This window comes from Caloenas nicobarica, chromosome 2 (genome assembly GCF_036013445.1).
Source record: "Caloenas nicobarica isolate bCalNic1 chromosome 2, bCalNic1.hap1, whole genome shotgun sequence".
Lineage (NCBI taxonomy): Eukaryota > Metazoa > Chordata > Aves > Columbiformes > Columbidae > Caloenas > Caloenas nicobarica.
The window spans coordinates 49,805,724-49,826,472 of NC_088246.1; the positions used below are offsets into that span (position 1 = coordinate 49,805,724).

The window sequence follows — 20,749 nt, forward strand, 5'->3', positions numbered from 1 at the left end:
GCGGTGCTCGGCGGGGCCGGGGGAGGGAGTGGCCGGGCATCTCCCGGCAGGGAAACGGGGTCTGGGGCTGGCAGCCTGTCTGTGCGTGTGTGCGCTTCTGGGGGAGGGAGGCACGGGGGCCGGGGGGTGCCGGAGGAGGGACTATGGGGAGAGGAAGGTATAAGAAGGGATGCGGGCAGGGGAGGGGGGTGATGGAAAGAGGGGGTGTGGGGCCGAGGGGCAGGCGCTGACAGCTGCTTTCCCCTCACCCACAGTCCCCTCCCCCGGTGCCGCCGTAGGGTGGACTCCCCGGCGGGACACCGTCTCCCGTCCTGCTCCCCACCCCCCCGCTGCTGCCCGGCGCCGGGGGTCGGTGCCGGGGCGGCCGGGCTCCGCCACCCGACGGCGCGTCCCGGACTCTGCCCCACAGCTGGCGGGCAGCGGCACCTCCGGGAGGATGCCCCGGTTTTGCCGGGGCTGGGCGGCACTGCCGCGCCTCGTCCCGGCCGCCGCCGCCGTCCTCCTGGGCGCCCTCTGCCTCCCCGGGGCTCTGGCCTCCTCCCTCCTCACAGGTAAGGGGGCGCGGAGGCTGCGCGGTGCCCACCTGCCGCCGGGACCCGTCGTCGGGCGCGGGGGCTGCCTGGCATTTCACGGGAGCGCGGGAAGGGCGGACAGCTGCAGGCGTAACCGCGAGGTTTGGGGCAGGTGAACAGAGGAACAGGGCTTCCCTCTCCCTTTTTTATTTTCCTTTTTCTGCCCCCTTCCCCTCGAGGGTTATATTTTCCTGATATATTCTCACAGAGGGAAATGCCGAATTGATTTCTAGTGCAAGTGAGGAGCCATTAGATTTTGAGAAGTGATTCCAACATGACACAGTACCGGCTAATCAGCGTGAGGGCCATAAAGGGATTTCTAATTTGATTCCGTTTGACAGTCAGCCTGCTAATTTTGACTCATTTGCCAGTTGGCTGTTGTGCATTAAAAGGATGCTTGGTTCAAAGCTCGTGCTGTATCCCTGGTCCAGGTCCTCGGAGTCTAATGGACTTTTCGCTGATTTCAGTGGGCTCTGGATCTATCGTTATAGAAGTACCCTGCTTTGCATGGAGTACTCATTATTCTTAACACGTCATCTGAGAAGAGAAACAGCGTCCTTCTTTGCTATAACTGGAGCACAAAGAAGGTCTAGGTTTTTTCAGCAATAAAAGGCCAGTTATTTCCCAGTTTCCTTTGGAATCTTATAGAAATGCCAAACATCCCTACTTGTTTAAAACAGGCAAATTAAGGCAAGATTTAAAATCAAAGGCGAGGAATGGAGCAGGGGTTAATCATTAGTGTGATGAGGACAGTTTCCAAAACCAGCTGGGAGAATTATAATATGTCAATATTTTGAAATTTTTGTTTCTATTTTAGGATCTGTTGCAAAATGTGAAAATGAAGGAGAAATTCTGCAGATACCATTTATCACAGACAACCCTTGTATAATGTGTGTTTGCCTGGTAAGTTTTGATTTCAGATAATAAGAACATTCAGGCCTTTGCTAAAAGTAACTGCACTGAGAGGGGAATATTTCACATAACCAAATCTTGGGTGCCTCTGTTGCCTTTATGTAACACAAGGTTATCTCAGAGCTGAGCTAATGGAAAGTAATCCAATCCATGATCTGGCAATCACTTCTTTGACTTTTAAACTCTCAGACACGAAGTTATACCTGACTTTAGTATGACATTATGAAACCGAATTTACCATGTGCATTTGGAGGGAGAACTGTTTTCACAAAGTCAGGAGTGCACACAAAAGTCTTTGCATGTAGCTCAGCAAGAAGGGTGAAAGGTAAGGCTTGGAAATGCTGCTGCTTTGAGCTCCCATGTGTGTAGTTTCACACACCAGTGGCTGAGGAGCTGCTCAACGGTGCAAGGTGAAGGCTACAACGTGACTACACACGCTGTGATAAGACAACAGTGAAAGCAGAAGTGATGCTTTCATCAAAGCACTTTATTCCAAGGATGACACTGCCTGCTGTGCTGGGAATGCAGTGGTTAATAATGTCGCTAGCTGATACATGTTTTGGGGAGAAACATTCCCTTTCATTGTAGCTCTGCTTCAGAGTTAAGCATTTTTGGGAGCAATTCAACTGGACAAGCCAAGGCTTTAGGAGTTATTGAAAAACAGTTGTTCTAAATAAAACTTTGTACAATGTATTTAAAAGAAAGCTATAAACCTTAATTTGCTGTTGAATGCAAAGAAAAGTATAGACCAGAAAGCACTATGTTTTACATTTTGGAAGTCGTCGAGTAGCTGACTGTAAAAACTGTGTTCTACTTGAGGACTTAAATATCAAGACACACACTCTCCCTCTTCTATTATTGCTATTAATATTATTAGCGTTAGCCAGCATTATTATAAGTCTATAAAAGACTTAAAGAATTGTTTCAAACTGCCTTTTAGAAGGCAATTTTGGCAACTGTAGGAACCTGATCTTGAGCCCCCTGAGGTTGATGTATATCACTGCACTGAGTTCAATAGATTTAAGTGAGACACAATGATAACTTTTTAGCTAATAGTTATAAAGAATAAGTTATTGATTCTTCTGGATAGAGGGGGATGGGGAAAGGAGGAGCATGGGATGTGGTGAGGAAAGGAAATCAAGGGAAAACAAAAAAAGACATGAAGCTGTGTTTTGTCATGGATCACCTTCCCAAATATGTCTGCCACCACTCTTGCTAATGGAAGCTGGTGTTAACCAGCGAGGAAGCAATTTATCTGTGAAGGAGCAGAAGTTCAGTCTTGGGCATCAGGGCAATAATGCATCAGGGTAAAACTCTTGTATTTATAGATCTCTCTAGACCTTGGCTTTATGAAATCAATGAGCACCCTTTTAGTGCATGAACATGAAGAACTGCGAAAAACATTGGATGTAAGAACTCTAAATCTATGCGGTTTGTAGGGCATATTTTAATGAAACAGCAACTGAGGGAATTCGGCTCCCTTCTGTGCAAGGAGGACACTACATTTTATTAAGAACATGGATGCCTAGTGAGTTACTGCAGTTACCTGCACTGGATATGCTCTGTTTTATTTCTGCCAAAGGATAAATTTGATCTCTGTTTCTTGAGTTGGAAGCTGGCATACCTGGTAGAGGAGAAGGAAACTGGTCTGGAGATACTGACTTTAATGCTGTGCGGCATCCAAAGCAATGACTTACTGGACAGCCAGTTGCTGAAATCTCTGTTCAGGCCTACCACAAGGGAAAAGATCAATTTTAAGAGGTCTGAGACAGAAACAAAAAAACATATGGTGATTTGTGACCAGGAGGGAAGAGAGAACCAGGTTTCCTTACATCCAACTAGAAATATTGATTGTTTAATAGCCATTCAGTGAGGAACTTTCTCTGGAAGACTGATCATACTCTTCAAGAGCAAACCTGATGGATGTTCATATCATAAGAAGCGAGCAACTAAGAAAAGAGCTTAATAACCTGTTCCAGGAAGGAACAAATTGCCGTCCAGGAGAGGACAGAAAATTCAACAGAGGGCACTTGTGTTAAAAACACCAGTAAAGAGAATAACTGAAATATTGGATGGGATTATGACAGGTCTCCCCTAGCAGTGATACATTTCCATGACTGCAAGCTGCCATAAATAACTGCACAAGTTACAGAAATCTGAATGACTCTAGGAAGACTATCTAGCTGCCTTCCAGGACGTTCCCATCTCACAAACGAGAGGAGACAGAACTGAAATGCTGGAACCGAATAATCATTAAGTGTTTGACAGACCTGACTCTGCAGGTTGTGTCTGGCAAAGCACAGGGATGCATCCTAGCAAGGGAGAAAGAAGCAGGCAGCACAAGGAAAGCAATCTCCAGCTTTCTCTTAATAGGCAAAATTAGTTGGGAGGACAAAGCAAGGAGTAATATTCTAAGAGCAAATGTGATGAAAACTAGAAATTTATAGCTTATGGGTAAGTTGCAGTCGTGCAACAAAGACTGTGAACAGCAATTACAAACGCAGTTCATTATACACTGAGAAGTCTAGGAAGGAAGATTAAAACCAAAAGTTGTCTTTTCTCATTGATTAGCAGAGACAGGATGGACTGATCTTCATGATAGGAATATGAACAGGAACAAGGCAGATAGAGCAGACACTGGCTTCTGGGGGTGCTGCTTTAATAAAGCTTCTAGCTCTTGTTTTAGAGTTATTTGTAACACAAACCCCTGAATCTTGAATACAAAAGGCACACTGACCTCCTAGAGACAGCCAAATCTAGCTACCGAGACGAGTTCATTCTTGCGCATCTGCTGTAACATGTGCAAAGAGAAGTTGTGATGATATGGAAATTTAAACTCGGGGACATGTGCTGGAGATTTTGTATATAGTATATAGTAAATCATGCACTTCTAAAGCATAGGTAATACTTTTCTAATAAAAAGGCAGTGCACTCACCATGAGATAGCTCTGTTTTGGACTTCTCTACTTGTCAAAATGAAATGTGGTGGAGTGCACAAACAGCACTGATGCTTGCCCTTAATATAAGGAAGCAGGTAAGATTGAGAGTATGTATACCTGTGTGTAAACGTACACTGTAGCTCTGTATGAAAGAACTACCAGCTGAACAAGCCACTATGATTAAAATCTGGAGTTCCCTAATTTGTAATTTATATGTCTCTCTGGTCTTAATAATGCCCATAAAAATGGTCATTTTTAACATCTGCAAGACAATAGTTTCAATGTGAGTTTTTACAATTACAACACTTTAGCAATGGTATATTGCTGTCCAACTAATCACCTCTCTAAGCACTTAATAAACATGGATTAATTTGATCTCCAAAGAACTGGTTATTAATTACAACTGACTGCAAAAAGTGGCCATTTTTCTTTTTTCTAGAGAAAAACATCTAAGTCAAAGAAAGATTGTGGTTTATCCACAAGGAATTTCTTGTAGGACTGTGATGAAAGCTCAGGTCTCCTAACTCCTGGTCTAATGGTTTGACTACAAAGCCATCCCTTCTCACTTCATGCACTTTCACTTTACAAGTGGATGTGGGTGGTATAGTCACAGTATGAACACAACTTATTTTCTTTTTTGTCTCTCTGACAACCGGCAGGCTGCAGAGATGCCAGGTTTTTGGTGTGTCTGCTCTCCCGAGCTTGTTCTGAGGCATGGAATGGGCAAAGGCAAATTCAAGCTGACTTCATGATCCAGAGGTTTTGAGAACTGTGATTTATGACTTGCTGTTGCTATCTGCACAACGCTGTTAGAGCTAATGTGCTTTGGTCTTCTGCCCGTGTCCGCTTTGAATGTCTGTGGTTCTACATCTCCTAGGAGATACACTATCTCTGGGAAGTTACTATACCACCTGGCTTTCCATAAGGAAATAGCCCAAAGCAAGCTGAAGACAACTGAAACTACTTGCTTTCTTGTGCATTCACCATATATGCTGCTAAACACATGAACTGGATAAAACACTGGCATCCTTAGTACTTAGAGCCAATGAGTAAAACAGAAATACAGAAGTTGCACTTGGAAAATTGTTGTTCTGAATCTAGGCCACGTGAAAATTGCAGGTAGGCCTACTTGTGAAGTGCCAGTGTAATATGGCATGGTTGACTGGCTCATTGCAAGCATGCAAGTCTTTATAAAGACTTCTCTGATGGAAAGGGTTGAAAACGCTCCAAGCTGCAGCAAGCTCCGTGTCAGAGGAAGGTGAACAACTGAAAGGAAGTACTGGATGTGATGGACAGTAACAAGGACTAAGTAAACCAACTCTGAAGAAAAAATACTGTCATAAAAAGAGAAACTCTTATTTCAGATAATCATGTGGCCCTTAACAGTACAAAAAAAGATTTTAGCGAACAAATAGTTGTGAAATTATTTTATACCTAGTGGTCAACAGTAAGAAAATCTCATGTCCTGCTGTTCTCTGAAAATCAAAGTAATGAAACTGTGGGTAATGAAGCTGACTGAAAAGAAGTTTGGGTTTTAAAGAACTTGTCTGAATTGGCATGATGATTATAGGTAAAAATATATAATCTTGATAGTATTTGTAATGAATTATATTGACTCAGGTTGATAAATAGATTTTTATTGCAGTTATTAATTGCTTTAAGACTGCAAACGATTATAACCACAATACCTCATGCAAAAAAAACTTCTAAAAATATACTCACACGTGGGAAAATGAGTTTATTTCAATCCATAGGAGCATTTCACACACCTTGTGCAGTTTGAAGAACCCAAACATGTCATGTATGGCAGAGTCAGATATCTATATTTCAGAAATGAAAGTTTTAGACTGAAGGTAGTAGAGGCATGGGTCAATTTCTGTTAGTAGAAATGCAACTTCATGAATGTGAAAACCTAACACATTTTGGTAAGTTTTGTACTTTTTGTAGTGCAAAATATGTATTGAGTATTTTGAAATGTTACAGGGAAAATGCTATTAACACAATATAGGGAGAACTTTTGGTTAGATTTCTTTTATATGGGTGTCAGCATGTAAAATAGGTATGGAATATTTAAGTCCAACTCTGGTAAAAGTACGGCGAATGATCAAGTGCAGCAAGAGTTTTTGTTGGTACAGCTTTCTGGCTGGAAGGTATCTAAAACTCAAAATAGAAGTAGGCTCACACCTGATATTATGGCATTTACTTTAAAGAAATATATACTTCAACATACGCGTGGAAAAGACATAAAAATGCTACAGTCTGTCGGAAATAGGTGAAAGGAGAACCTGTGCATAATTATAGGATGAGAATGTAAAAACCCACAGAAGTAACTTGGCCTGAAGTAAACTTCTGAGTGCTGAGTTTTTCGAAGGTTAGATGAGCTCAGCAGTGACAACAATGACAGGTGGTGTTGCTCGTGGTGGTGGTGAGAGCCATGTCATTTCATGCTCGTTTATAATCATCTCCATGGACCCCGAACACCTTGCCAGAAGCCAGCAGACATCCAAGAATAACCTGTCACTTGGCCAGTGGTAGATGTAGTTTTAAAATGAATGTGCCAAAAAATGCCAGCTGAAAGAGACAGGTGAGAAGCCAGGAACTGCAAGGAAATAGATAAGTATACCTCAGGTAACAGTGGCCTTGACATCGCAAGAGCTTTCTATTTTTTCAGGAGAATGAAAGGGTTTGGTTTTGGTGTGTTCTTTGTGGGGAGAAAAGGTCTCTTATTATTTTTTTTATTTTTCCAAAATACTTTAGAACAAAGTGAGTTGTGTCAAGAAACAGCTGATAAAAGCCAGTCGAGATCTTGACAAACCACAGCTAAATCAGTGCCATTTCCCCTACCTTTTTTCCTCCCCCCTTCCCTCATGTCTGTGCCTCAAACTTGCCAACTGCACCTGAGGAGTGGTAATCATATGTCTCAACCTTTTATCACCTAAATCCAGAACAGAAGGAAATAAATGTGAGCCAGAAAGTGTAACCAAGTGTTGGAAACCTGAGAAAAGTTTGGAGACAGGAGCTCAGGAAACTAGAGATCAGAGCTTTGCTTGGCATACGTTTCATTCAGTATGAAACATCATTCTGTAGTTTAAATTTCCGCCTTTAAATCCAAATGTGCGATGTAGATTTTGACCTTTGCTCATAAAAAATTATGTTAAATTTGTTGTTATAAAACCTAGTGTTCTATCTGGCTTGAACTGGCGGAGCAGTGAAATTGAGTGCAAGCAAACCAAAGAACAGAAGAAATAACCTCAACCCTTGGTCCTCCCTGCATCCCCCCACAAAAACCCCATCTTGTCATTGCAGGCTAAAGCAAGAAAGCTACTATAATAGATTTGCTGGGGTTCTTTACCTGTAGCATAGTTGATTTTTGTGGCACAACACACAAGTTGAAAGCTCATAGCTAGCGTGAGAGCAAGTGTTTGACACATGTTCAGTGAAGATGGCAGTGTTTTAGTACATCAGGATTCAATTGCTGTTGCATCAAGGTATAATGTGGCCCAGATGACTTTTAGTGGAGTAGTGCATATTAAAAAAAAAAAAAAAATCATCAAACAATTCTTTCATACCTATTGTATTTAATTTAATTTCAGTAGCTTACATACATGAACTACAGAATCTACGAAGACTGCATCTTCTTTCAATTTCAATATTCTTGGTCTTTATTACTGTGTAATATAATCAACTTTCTCTTCACCCACAAAAATAACAAACAAGAGGGACAAAAAAGCCTAAGATAGTGTATTGGTAGTTTTCACCCCCATATTACGCAAAAGAGAATGTTGTTTTGATTGGTGTTTGGAGGGTTCCTGGAACAGAAACATGCCCCGACATGATGAAAGCTTTATTAGTTTTTATCTAATTTTGAAAAGATACAGATGCATATGCCATCTCTTACATGAAAAAAACCAACACTCACACCCCAAAACTAAACACCAGCCAAAGATCCATGTCGGATGCAGCTGAGTGTCCCGTATGTGCTTTGTCACGGGGGCCCAAGAACAGTGTGTGTGTGTGTATATAAATATATATATGAGGATGGTTTTGCAAATGAGAAGTGAATTGAACCGAGAGCCAGAGCTGGTTGATTACCTGTTGTGGACATGATTGCTTTGGTAGGTTCTCCTGAAGCATGCTTCATTTAGATTCAGTTGTAATTGTTCTTACTTAATGCAACACCTTTGGGTAAGACAAGGCTTTGGCCTGAGAATGAAAAACAAACTACCAGTGGCAGAAGATGGTTACCCTGGCTTGATCCTCTTAAGTTTCCAAGAGCAGCGTTGAGACAATGTTCAGATCAGTTTAGTGCCATACAGAGATATGGCCACCCCGGACACGTAGTAACACATGCGACATCTCATCTGATCTCATTTTTTCTTCTGAGGAATGAGTACAGATTGTATAGCTGGGTGTTGTCTGTGCCACCTGTGGACCTCTTGAAGTCCACTTTCTGCACCTTGCTTCACACCCCAAGGCTGCCTCAGAACATGGCACGTCCCTAACGCAGGTATGTTTGCCTTTAGCTCGCTGTGCTTTATCATGACGTTTATTTTGGAGACATGATATGCTGTCATATGTGACAGCCTATGATGAAGCCTTTTGGAAATCTGCAGGCTTGAAGAAGCTGTTTCATGGTGTTCTCAAAACACATGGGATAGTAAAGAGTTCACTACTTACACATTTCTAACATAGAGTCAGCTGCATTTAGCAAGCATACATATGCATACAGTGCTGAATTGATTATAGATCTTGGCAAAACCCTCCTGGAAGAGAGCTGGTGATATGTCACTGTAATGATGATGAAGATCCAATCCATCAAGTGTGGAAATGAGATTCTCTTTGGCACAATTAAATGATCAGAGAACTCAAATACAAAAGAACATATTTAAAATGTATAAATAATATGTGGAAAAATATGAAGGGCACAAAAATGCCATAAATTAAATGGAAAAATGTAATATAAGTTGCAAACGTCTTTGGAATGTGTCTACAATAAGTGCAAAATGGATCAGCTTAAGTTAAGGCACTTTTTTATTGCCAATAAGAAAAACATTATTAAAGAGCTGGTCCAATATCAAAATGGCATTTTAAAAGCATACGGTTACCTGTATATAGTTTTTATTAGCTTTCAAGTTTCTTCCATTGAGTTGTTAACGGGCTCTTTAAGAATTATGGTCCTGTAAGTGAATGGTTCACAGTGTCAGTATTTCTGCTGTTCTGCTTTGCACTGCTATATAAAAATAGATATTTTTTCCCCACCAAATATCTGGTTTTATTTCCCCATCATGTTTTAATATAAATTTTTGAGGGAAGAAAAATATTAAGCAACAACCAAAAAAATCAAATGAAAATGCAACCTTTTTATATCGGGCTTATGGTCAAATAAAAGACCATTGTGAAGAAAAAAACCCAATATTGTATAAAAGCTTTTAACTGAAAATACTGCTACTAAAATGACTATCGTACTGGTACTTGCTCATATTGTACCTAGTAACTGTTGTAATTGCTTCCTCTGAGTCTTCTTGGCCTCTTCATCTTATGCATTAAGCTGCAGCTAAAAAATTCCTTGCCTGACCATTTGTCTGATTAAGCTCTGGGCAGCGTTTTGCTTCGAGCTGAACCAAGTGCTGAGCTCTGGGCCCAAGCGCAGTGTGGGCCCTGTCCCTTGTCATCCCCATGAGCTGACCTTGTGTGCTGATACCTGGATTTCATACACTTTTTGTCTATCTCTCCTATTTATTTGTCTTTTTTTCCTGCCTTTTTTTTTTCCCCTATTTTACCCCTGTGTCTGGGATCCACTTGCTCCTCTAGATAGTGGTCTGAAACGGGCTGTTAAATTAGGACTGTGTATCACCATCTCACTGAAAAAAATAACGTCTTCACGCATCACCTATGATTTGCATACTCTTTACCTATTTCCTCATCCGTTCCACTCATCAACCTCCTGGCTGTAGTTTTCATTTTCTGTATTGTAGCTTAGATTCTTCAGAGAGGGAAGCATTATGTATTTGTGCTGTAAAGCGGTATGGCAAAAGGCAGTACTGTGAAATAGCATTAGAGCTGGGGATCTATTTGTTCTTGTGAGCACAAGGATGGGAATGTGATAAAATGCCATTTAGAAAAACGATTCAAAAGACCCCAGTTCTTCTGAGTTCCTCTTTTAAGTAAACCTTTTTGCAAAGCTTAAATGTTAAAGATTGAATCAGGTCATCTTTAACTCTGTCTTAGAGATGTGTTTACATAGTTACTCTGCATTTTGCTCTGGAGCAGGTCTAATTTATGTGACGCATCTGCAGTTGGTCGCATGGTAGTGACGCTGCTTTGTGTGTGCATAAACCCCAACCTGCAGTGCTGGAGCTTCCTGTATATTGCATATTTAGTGCAAATTTCCCAACCATGTGCATGCTGCAATTTCAGTTTTAAACTTCTCTGTGCTGAGCACTGCATTGGCTTCCATGTCCAGAGCTGTACCAGACTTGAGAAGTTGAAGTCTGCCATTCCTACTTCACACTGAAAACCAGCTATTGTTCAGCCCTGGCCTGCTGAGGTGCTCAGCATAACCCCAGACTCCCCTGTTGGCTGCAGGGCCAGCTGCCCCTTTCTCCAGATGTCCGTGGTATGCATGGCTCACCTGTTTTGTAGCTGAAGATCTCGCTTTAGGCATGGAAGCAGCAGCTCTACGCTCCTCCTTACCTGGAAGTATGCAAGCCAACGTGTCATAGAGCCCTGGCCAGGACAATCAGATTTTTGACAGCTCTTAGGCTAAATGTTGTGAGGTTTTTTTTCTTAGCTGTTCCTGACATATCGTTTTCAATTATATTAAGTACCTTCAATGGTTCGGAACCATCAAAATGTATTCTGATGGCCAGCAAGAGTCATATATCTGAATCTGTGTTTCTGGCTTGTCTTATAATTTATTAGTGGCTGAAGAACAGCAGAGCTTGATTGTCCTGGGGTTATCTCCTCCTCCTTTTTTTCTGTCTGGGTGGTGATGTGCAGTTGAGGCATGGTTTGGGAGAGATGGGGAAGAACTGATAAATGACTGCTCTAGGGCTATGTAGTGGTTATGATCTGATTGTGCCAGTTAGTCAAACACCTCCAGGTTGTGCTGCTTGGAAATCGTTGGGGCAGGAAGGAGCCAGGCAGGGTGGCTGGGCTTGAGATAAGGCTATTAGCTGAAGGATTGCCTGTAGGACCTAAAATACTGATAAGAGCAGCTGGGTCTCCTACTACAGGGAGACTGTTGATTATTTGCCTGTGACAGAGGATATTTTTTGTCTGTATATATCAGGGTATGCCGGATCATTTTCATATTTAGCACTTTACACTCCCCACACCCCTCCCTGCCCCCATCAAATACTCAGTTCTGGGGAGAGCTGGCACAGTTAACTGTGTTAGGTGGATTGGTGATTCAATCTGGCAAATGCTTTTGATTAAAATAAATGAATAAAATTATGTTGGCAGGCAGAGTGCAAAGCATGCAAGCCTTTTAGCCTGTAAACCAAGGAGTGGTGGATGGGTTGTTTGTAAAAGCAGTGGATAAAAAATGCTGGACAATTAAAGTCATTATACATTAAAATGTTGATGGTGTGGTTGTGTCAGAAACCTTTTGAACAGACTATGCTTGAGGCATAGTTTGTCTGATCTAAATGCATTAAGCATTGCTGGAGAAACTTGCTGATGTGGACATTTAAGATGCAGCATAGTGCACTGATACTGAACCAGAGCTTGCTTATCATGAAAATGCGAAGGCAACAGAAGAAGCATGCAATTTTTATAGCTTCTGGAAAAATGTCTTTATATATCTGACTTAACTTTGCAAGGTTTCCAATCCTAAAGCAAAAACTACTTGACCCCAAAATCAATCTGAAGTGGAAACTTAAAAAAATATCTAGAACTCTAGGCCATAATAGTAAGAAATTTGAGTGGTTTTATGTACTTGTTGTTACACAGTATATGTATTCAGTGCCTAAAACTGTGTATAATAATTTTAGTATAAAATTAATATCTCTAGTGTCATCAGGTTTCTTGGCATGATTAAACCAGTCCACATATGGAAGCATACAAAGGTGGGAGCCAAAAAGGGAAAAAGAAAGCAAATCACCTACAACAAAAGGGAGGTTTGCTGGAAGGCAGCCATCTGGAGAGATGAGTAGGCAGCTCCAGCCTGTTCACCGAGCATTATGTCTTATGTACCAGACAGCACAAAAACTGCTGCTGAGACAAAGCTTTAGTTGAAAGGACATGGATGTGACCAGGTATGACTCTGGAACCAGAGGCGTAAAAGGATTTTTAAGCATCTTCTGGAGGCCTAATATTACTACTGTGTGTTGGTGGACAACTTGTGTGGCCATAAGATACCGTTGCCATGAGAGGATTTATGTTAACCCACTGAGTAGTGCTTAGGTTGGGCTGCTGGCCCAAGCAGCCTGTGCTTAACTGTCTTGTCTCCTCCACTGAGAAGACAATTCAGAACAGGGATTTCTTACAGCTGACATGCTGAGCAGAGAGCTGACAGGAGCTGCTGAGTACGAGGCCGTACCCTAAGACCCTCTTTTTGTTTTGGGGCCAGGTAGCTCATGCTATGCCCTTGAGAGTTGCCTGCTTTGGCCTGGGTGGCAGGAGTCATCTCCTCTTATGTCATACAGCTCAGCAGTTGGAGGCTGTGGGAGAAAAGCAGTTTATTGTAAAGTATATCAAGAGGCATTGATGCAGAAATTAGTGATCTCATTTTGGTTAGGAAATTTCCTGCTCTTCTCTAGGCTAGAGAAGTGTGTTTCAATTGCCTGTGTAAAACAGGGTAGTGTGGACAGGTTGGATAATAGGTCGTTCTTCTTCCAACCCAGATTGGGTTGTGACTTGGCAATGTGAGACTGCTGTTATTGTAGAGGAAGGTACAGTTAGTTAAAAATTAAGTTTCTAAGACCTCAGATATCAGTTCAGCCCCTTTCCACCTCCCCCGTGTTTTCCCCCAAGCTGCCCAGGCAGTAGCGTGGCTGCCTGAGTTCTTGCTCTTGGAAGAGAACAGTGCTGTCCCACACAATGAAATCATCTCTGGCTGCCTCACCAGTGCTGTGGACTTCCAACCAGGCATAATCCCTTTCCTGACATTTGAATCTCATTGATTGGGTTAACAAGATGCTATCTGTGCTCCATACTTACGTAAATATAACCTGCTAGAAAAGATCTTAATGGCACCTGATATATCACACTGCCTTTACATCTATCAAGAGGTACCACTGCAGGAGTCACTTCCAAAAGCAGGTTGTGTTCTTGGTCCCATAGGTCCCTTTATAAGCTGTAAGAAATGCTGGTGGTCAAGGCCAACCATTCAGATGTCTTTAAAGTGTCCCACTGGTGACTGAAAATCACTTTGTCAAGATGACAAATGGCTTGTGCATACCCCGTTCACCTTCTAGTTTTGCTCTAATGTCAGCTCCATTTACTTGTCAGAAACAGGTATTTTTTTTACTTCCAGCAGTGCAAGTGGGGCAGGGGAAGGGAAAGAGTGAAGGGAACACAGGCTGAGGAAAAATCTGCTTGTATGGCTTCTATTCAATATATTATTATAGCTGAGAATTGCAAGCTTTGGACATACCAGAATCTGTTTGTTTGTACATGTGCAAAATAAAAAGAAGGGAATTTGCTTTTCAGAAGTGAGAACCGTCCCTGTAGGGCTACTATTATGCAAAACATGTTTTAACCACTGGATTTTTCAAGCAGAAAGTGGTTGTGCAATGTTAGTTTCTTATTTTGGACAGAGAACTTCACTCCAGAGCAACATTTAAAAATACCTGTTTAATTAACTGGGTCTACCCAGTACGTAGGGCATTGTGCATGTGCCTATGCTGAAGAGCTCAGCTCAAACGTCTGAATTCACGTGGGTGGTTTCATTGACTGCAGTGGTATTGTCACATGGCTAAGTGATCACTGCTGTCAGCGAGGGCTGCTACATCTCACTCAAAAGCAGCGAGGGCCAGGCCACAAAATATAGTCAAAGTCAGCTCAAGGACTGTGAAAGCAACTTTGACAGCTTTGGCTTTTAGTTTCCTCTCAATGGCTTTTGCTTAGGTCACAAGTCAAAATACACTTTTTCTCCTAGTAGCTACAGTGCTTGCTGAAGTTTTGAAAGTCAGAATCTAGCTTAATTTGGCAATGCTGTTGATCACAACAAAGGAAAGCTCATTCCACCTTCCTTCTTTGCATCTGATGGAAGCTTTGCATCCGTCAGAACTTTGAGTAGGTATGAAGAGAAACACATAGAAATGCGATGTGTCAAATAAAATATCACTGTAGACTAAGTTTTTCTGACTAAATACTCCTGTGGCCTTGGGCCTTCTCTTGCCGACACCAACTGGATGAAGCCCGCTTGAGGATGACTACTGTCACTAGCTGTCCATGAGTTAGGATTCATGCTTGCCCCTCTGAGATGTTACTAGCACGGAGCAGTTGCAGCAGAAAGGAGTGAGCCCCTGTGAGTTGAAGGCAGCATTAAAAGACCCCAAAAGATCTTGCCCCCTTCAAGGAGTCCTGGCTGAGATGCTCTTGGTCCTTGTCCCTTCCCTTCATCTCCAGACAGACTGACAAGCCGGTGGCTCCCCTTCTCTCTGCAGACTTCCATGAATAACCTCTTCTTTTTTGCTAATGCCACTTTGTAGCACAGGCAAGATCACATAAAAAACAAATGTGGGGTCAGCGCTGAGTTTACTTGCAAGTTCATTAAAACAGCAGTGTCTGGAGACCTCTTGCCTAAATAATTTTATAGCAGAAAACGGACTCTAGTTGCTTTCTTTTTGGGCTACTCTTTTTATTTGGTTGTTGTTCCTCAAGCGTTTTGGTCCTATTTCAAAACTCGCTTCAATTAAATTAAGAGTGTTTTTTTCTCTCCTTTTTTTTTTTTTTTCTTTTTCTTTTTGGTGTGTGCGCTTTCTAATTTAAAAGCTGTGCTACTGCAACACCTCTAGGACTCCTCTGGATTATGAAGCTAGGATTGACAGGCATTTTCCCGACAAAATAACATTAGAAAACCAACTTGTAGATTAAAAATTTGGAAGAAAATAAAAGCCCCTTCCCCTTTCCTCCCCCAACCGAGATCTCCTGTTGGTGTTTCTGGCATGCATCACATCTTTGTGGATACAGTATCATGAGAAAACTGTCACTTGGTGATGTATTAGGGTAATATATCATGAGAGCATCGTTTCTTTAGAGGATATGGGCAGTAAAAGACATGATTCTGGCCAGACAGAGCAGCAGGGGACCTTGCTTTTTTTTCTTCCTTTTTCTTTAATCTAGCCCTGTTTTTGTATTGTACAGAAGTGAGTTTCTTCATGGGATATGACTTGTTGCAGAGTAAGTTAGGAGGCCCATTGGGCTTTTAAAACTCTTTAAGAAATACCTGGCCTCAAGGGCTGCTTTGTTCACAAAGTTTTTAGAACAGGCTCAAGCCCAAAACCAGAGCATTTGCCACTGCCTGTATCTCCAGTGTAAGTCGAGTAAGCAGACTTCAGATCGAGAAGGCAATAAAGATGCAATGACGGGTGACTATTGTTTGAATAATTTATTTGTAGATTTAGCCCATCATAATGTGATTAAATGATATTTATTGAAAAAAAAATCAGGCAATGCATCTCTTTTAAATGTCAAATGAAGTTCTAATTCACATCAGAAAAATTACTGTCAGTCGGTATTCAGTCTATAATAGGAGATATAGTTATCTCATCCAAAAATAGGAATTCTGAACTGAGGGACTCAGAATTTATGAACTTTTATTGTATTCATGGTTTTGTTTTTCTCTCATTGGCAATGTCTGCTGGACAATAAACTGAACACAGTCTATATGTCTAGGATGGCACTAGTTAAGAAACAAAAGCAGAGCATTGTTAAGACATTATTTGGATGGGATCAAGTTAATTTTTGAGATGGGAGAAAGCATGACACTGTGGCTTGATCTAAAATTTGTTGAATTTAAATCCTGTAATCATTTATTTTAAACCTTTGGCACAGTCTGCTTTACCCTCTATGAAATCAGCTCAATAATTTGTCAGTGCCACCTTCAACAATTTTTTGGGTTAGGATTTACTTAGAATGTTTTCAGACCAGTTTAGCTCAGGGATGCTGTGAGCAAACTCCTTCTTCTCTAAGCCATCCCATGGCACTTAAGAAGAGTCAGGAGAGCAGCATGCTCCAGGACCTAATGCATCCAGGGCAATGATGTTCTTCCACATCTGTTGACTCCAGCTGTGTGCGGGTGGCCTCTGGATCGAGCTAAGGGAGTGTAAGATTTTATGGCCTTCAGCTGCCTGTCCCTTCCCTGGGAGAACGAATTCTACCCCATCAGCTTCACTCAGGGTAAAGCAGGCTAGGCTGGACCACACTTTCAAGATCACTCATTTTGCTCAAAATATGTTGGGCAGTGATCATCCAAAAAGTTTTCCTGGCTGATCTGAGTGACCGGGAACATCCAGCAAGGGGTAGCTCGTAAGCTCATAGAGTTGGATTAGTGAGCCGTAATGTTTTGCTGCAGCATGGGCACAGGTTTGCCTGGCTGACCTTCAAATTGATGGGTATTGCCTGTGACTACTGTTTTCTTAGGTATTGGTGTCAAATTTAGGTGACTGATAATTAATGTGAATTCTTTATTGACAAAATAGAAAAAAAACACCATTAATTTGTTTTTTTGTTTGTTTAAAAACACATTTAAATTTCACAGAAAAGCTGTGAATTTTAAATGCATGCATCTCATGAAATGCAAAGGTGTGGTCTCCCACAAGAACCCCAGTGCGTACCCCTTCTCTGAAACCTGGCTCCTGGATTACTACATGTAGTTTTTCAGACTACAGTATGAACTGCTGGGAACCTGTGAAAACCCTGTCTCTTATTGCTAGAAGACCATTGTGCTATTCTGTTGACAGGTAAAGACTTTTGCCTTTAATTTTACAGCTGAAGAACTCTTATCCAAAGTGGCACTTGGAAGTTGAGGTGGCAATCTGGATCTTGCTCTGGCTTTTTCATTGACTTAATCTGCAGTTATGGTCGCTTTATCTGGCTGTGTCTTTGTCGATAAGCTCACTGGAGCAGGGATGTTGTCCTATGATGTGCTTACGTGACGTCTGGTGTAATGGGATCCTGATCCCAGCTGCAGCCTCAGCAGTTGCATTAATGCAAACAAATGTAAGAGGAAGAAAGCTCTTTCTTTTCACTGTGTAGTCATGCACCAGGCTGCTGTCAGGGAACAATGGGATTGCAGCGGGCCACTGAGGTCACTTTCTGCATGCTGGTGAGCATCATTAAACACAGTGGAAAAAAAAAAAATCTGTTCAGTTCATAAGGGGTTGTGAGTGATGTGTCCTGAACGACTTGCATGCACTCATGCCTTCCTCACAGTGGTGGTGATTACCTGTTTGCAGTGAAATTCGGTGTCATCTTTCGGCTGGGCCTTTGTTTTAATCATCTTTCCTAGGCAGTGGAGAGAGCTCAAATTATGAAGGGGGTGGTGGATGCTGGCTGAGCGTCACCCCAGGGAGAGCTGCAGCCTCCTCCCTGTGCGCCCTCAGAGAGACCAGATAAGCTAAGGAGATTACAGGAATGAGGGGATAAATTGGAGGCTACTGTGTGCTCTGCTCAAAAAAGGAAAAAGAAGCTCCGCGAACTGAACTGGCATATTTTGTTCCTGATGAAATACCATCATTTACATCTAATGCAATTCATGCTGAAATCGTGGTAATGTTGTGCCACAGGCAAGGACCTGATGCTGAAAATACTGAAGCATATGTTTGGCTTCACTCCTGTGAGTTGTCTCATTGAAACTGAAGACATACTTAAAATAATAGGACTTTTCTCTCTGTGGGGTAAAGTATATACCTTGGTGTTCATAGGTTTATGTGGATAAACAGAGAGAACTGAATCATTTTGCAGAGAACAGACTGTTTCACAGACAAATATTTTTTCCACCTTGAATTTAAAAACACACCTAGTGTGCTAAACCATTTTTTTATTTTACCCACAAAATTTGTTTTTGCAAGGAAAAAGCCCCAAACAGATAATTGGAGGGGAACAAGGGGAATTAGGTCTTTTTCTCATCTCCCTTGACAGTGGTTCAAAATGTCTGCAAACATCTCCCCTTGGGGAGTGGTGTCTCCTCCCTGAGGCCAAACTGTGCAACTCTTGCTCAAGCAGAGAAATGCTCATGGCAGGCAGCAGCTGCACAGTAAGAGCAGAGATTGCTTGCTTGCATCAACTCTGCCAATTAAAGGGAAGGTTGTAAACTGGACCCAAGACAGCGAGTTCCAGGCAGGAGTGCCAAAGGAGCAAGGGCACTATTTTCAGAAAGCGCCTCAGGATTTATCTAGACCATGAGTTACACACGTGTCTGAGCCTGTTCTCAAGTTTAAGTTGGCCCAGCACTGGGGTTGTGTGCACGTAAGCGTAGGTGCAGGCACACTCCTGGGGGCCTGGTGCTCCCAAGCTTTGCTGAGGGACAGAGCCCACAGCCAGCGCTGGCCCAAACCTTTGCTCCTGTGGCCTGCGTGGACTGAGCGTGGCTCCGTGCACGCTGGAGAGGATGCTCTGGCCACATGCAACATCTGGCAGAGAGCCAGCAGCATGGCTGGAGAACATGTGGGTCACGGCACGTGGTGTGCCCTGACTTGTGTTTGTTTGAGCCTGCCCTTCGCCTTGCAGTAGAGATGTTGCCAAAGTGACTTTGAGTGCACTTGCTTCATTAATTTTAAATGGCTTTTTCTTTTCCCAAGGTCATATGTGCATGTTTGAAAGCTGCATCCCGAATTCCCCAGCGGTAACTTTTGCCATTGTTTGAAAATTGGTTTTGTTTTTTTTGGTGGATGATCCCACAGGCATCTCCTGGCAGAAATTTAAGGACACTCTGAACTACTTGGTGAGGAGTGCTATCAGAGTTACTTGTGGGCTTGTGATAAATAATAGTAAAAAAAGCATGTTTTCAGGATTAGCCATTAATGGTAGTTCATATTTCTACCTAATCTGTCACTGCTGTTTTTATTATTTTTCTCTCCACAGCCTTTTTCGGTTAAATGAAAGTTTAAGAAATATTTTTCCTATTCAGTATAAATAGTTAATAATCTCAGGATATCAGAAATGCAGTGTGAGCCTCCTAAAAACATTTTCAACATATAAAAAGGAAAAAAAAAAAAGAAAAAAGAAAACAAAACAAAAGGAAAAACCAGACTTTCACAGTGGAAATTTAGCTCCCTGAGAACCCACTACTGCAAGATCTTCAGCAGCCAGTTGTGACAGCACAACAGTGGACTTGGGGTACTGATGGAGGTGCTCCTTGGTACAGTCCTGAAGAAATGAAGTGGATGTCTGGTTGGGGTTTTTTTGTTGTTGTTGTTGTGTTGTTGTTGTTTTTTGGGTTTTTTTTCCTCTTCCAAGCCAAATCCATGTTGAAAAGAGCCATCCTCCCAGTGGCTGCTGTGGGCCAGCAGGAGCCCAGTAGGGAACCTTGTAGAAAGTTGGCTGCAGCTTCCAAGCTGTGGTTTGGCACACGTCCTTTCCCAGACCTCTGCCAAATATTCAGATTTCTTTTTATTGTTTTTTTCTTTTTTTTTTTCTTTTCATGTTGGCATTTTATTTAACTGTACCGCATGAGTTTAAGGCTGTTAGTTTGATAAATTTTGTCACCAGAAAGGGCTATTTTGTGTGGAGTTCTTTGATGGAAGGTAAAAATATGAGGTGTATGTAGAAGGTGAACAAATTGCGTTGAGAGGAGGTTGTAGTAAAGGTAACATGAAGCAGTAACACTGGTATTAGGCCTGGCTAGTGTATCTCTCCTGTATGGGAATGTGACATTGCCTTTGCATGCCAAGTTAAAGAAAACTTTGGTTCCCACTGGTAAAGCGTGGGAGAGGGGAGAAATGTGGGCACCCAACAACACTTTCTGATCTTTCCCCTAACACATTAAAACACGAGTCCTCCAGCAGTGAGATCTGGTGAGTGCAGGAGAGATGTCCAGGGTGATCCTCTAGCACTTCCCTAAATTTTCCTTTCTGAGGGAGACTGGGATTCCTGTGCGAACCCTTTGCCAACTGAGCACTGACTGGGGAGTTGCGTCAGCTGTAGCAGCATTGTTCTGGATCGGCCTGGCCTCTTTGTAAAAAAATATGGATTTTTCTAACACCAATAAAAACCTTAGCTGAGGTTCTCTCCCTTTCTGTGTGTGTGCCTGAGCACTAAATTAACAACAACAACAAAAATCCCAGATGTGAATCTATAAACCATCTGTTTAAAATAACTGTTGTGCAGAACTATAATTAAAAGTTATTTATTGTGAATCTCGGGACCCTGTTATGG

At 42.1% G+C, this 20,749-nt stretch overlaps 1 protein-coding gene across 1 annotated transcript in view; it reads left to right on the forward strand.

Moving 5' to 3' along the window:
- The first annotated feature begins 222 nt into the window (after positions 1-222).
- Positions 223-20,749, forward strand: part of BMPER (BMP binding endothelial regulator) — a 147,039-nt gene continuing 126,512 nt past the window's right edge. The window contains exons 1-2 of the mRNA XM_065629282.1: positions 223-551; positions 1,390-1,475. Coding sequence (XP_065485354.1) covers positions 437-551; positions 1,390-1,475 — 201 coding nt within the window. The 5' untranslated portion in view covers positions 223-436. The remainder of the gene's footprint in view (positions 552-1,389; positions 1,476-20,749) is intronic.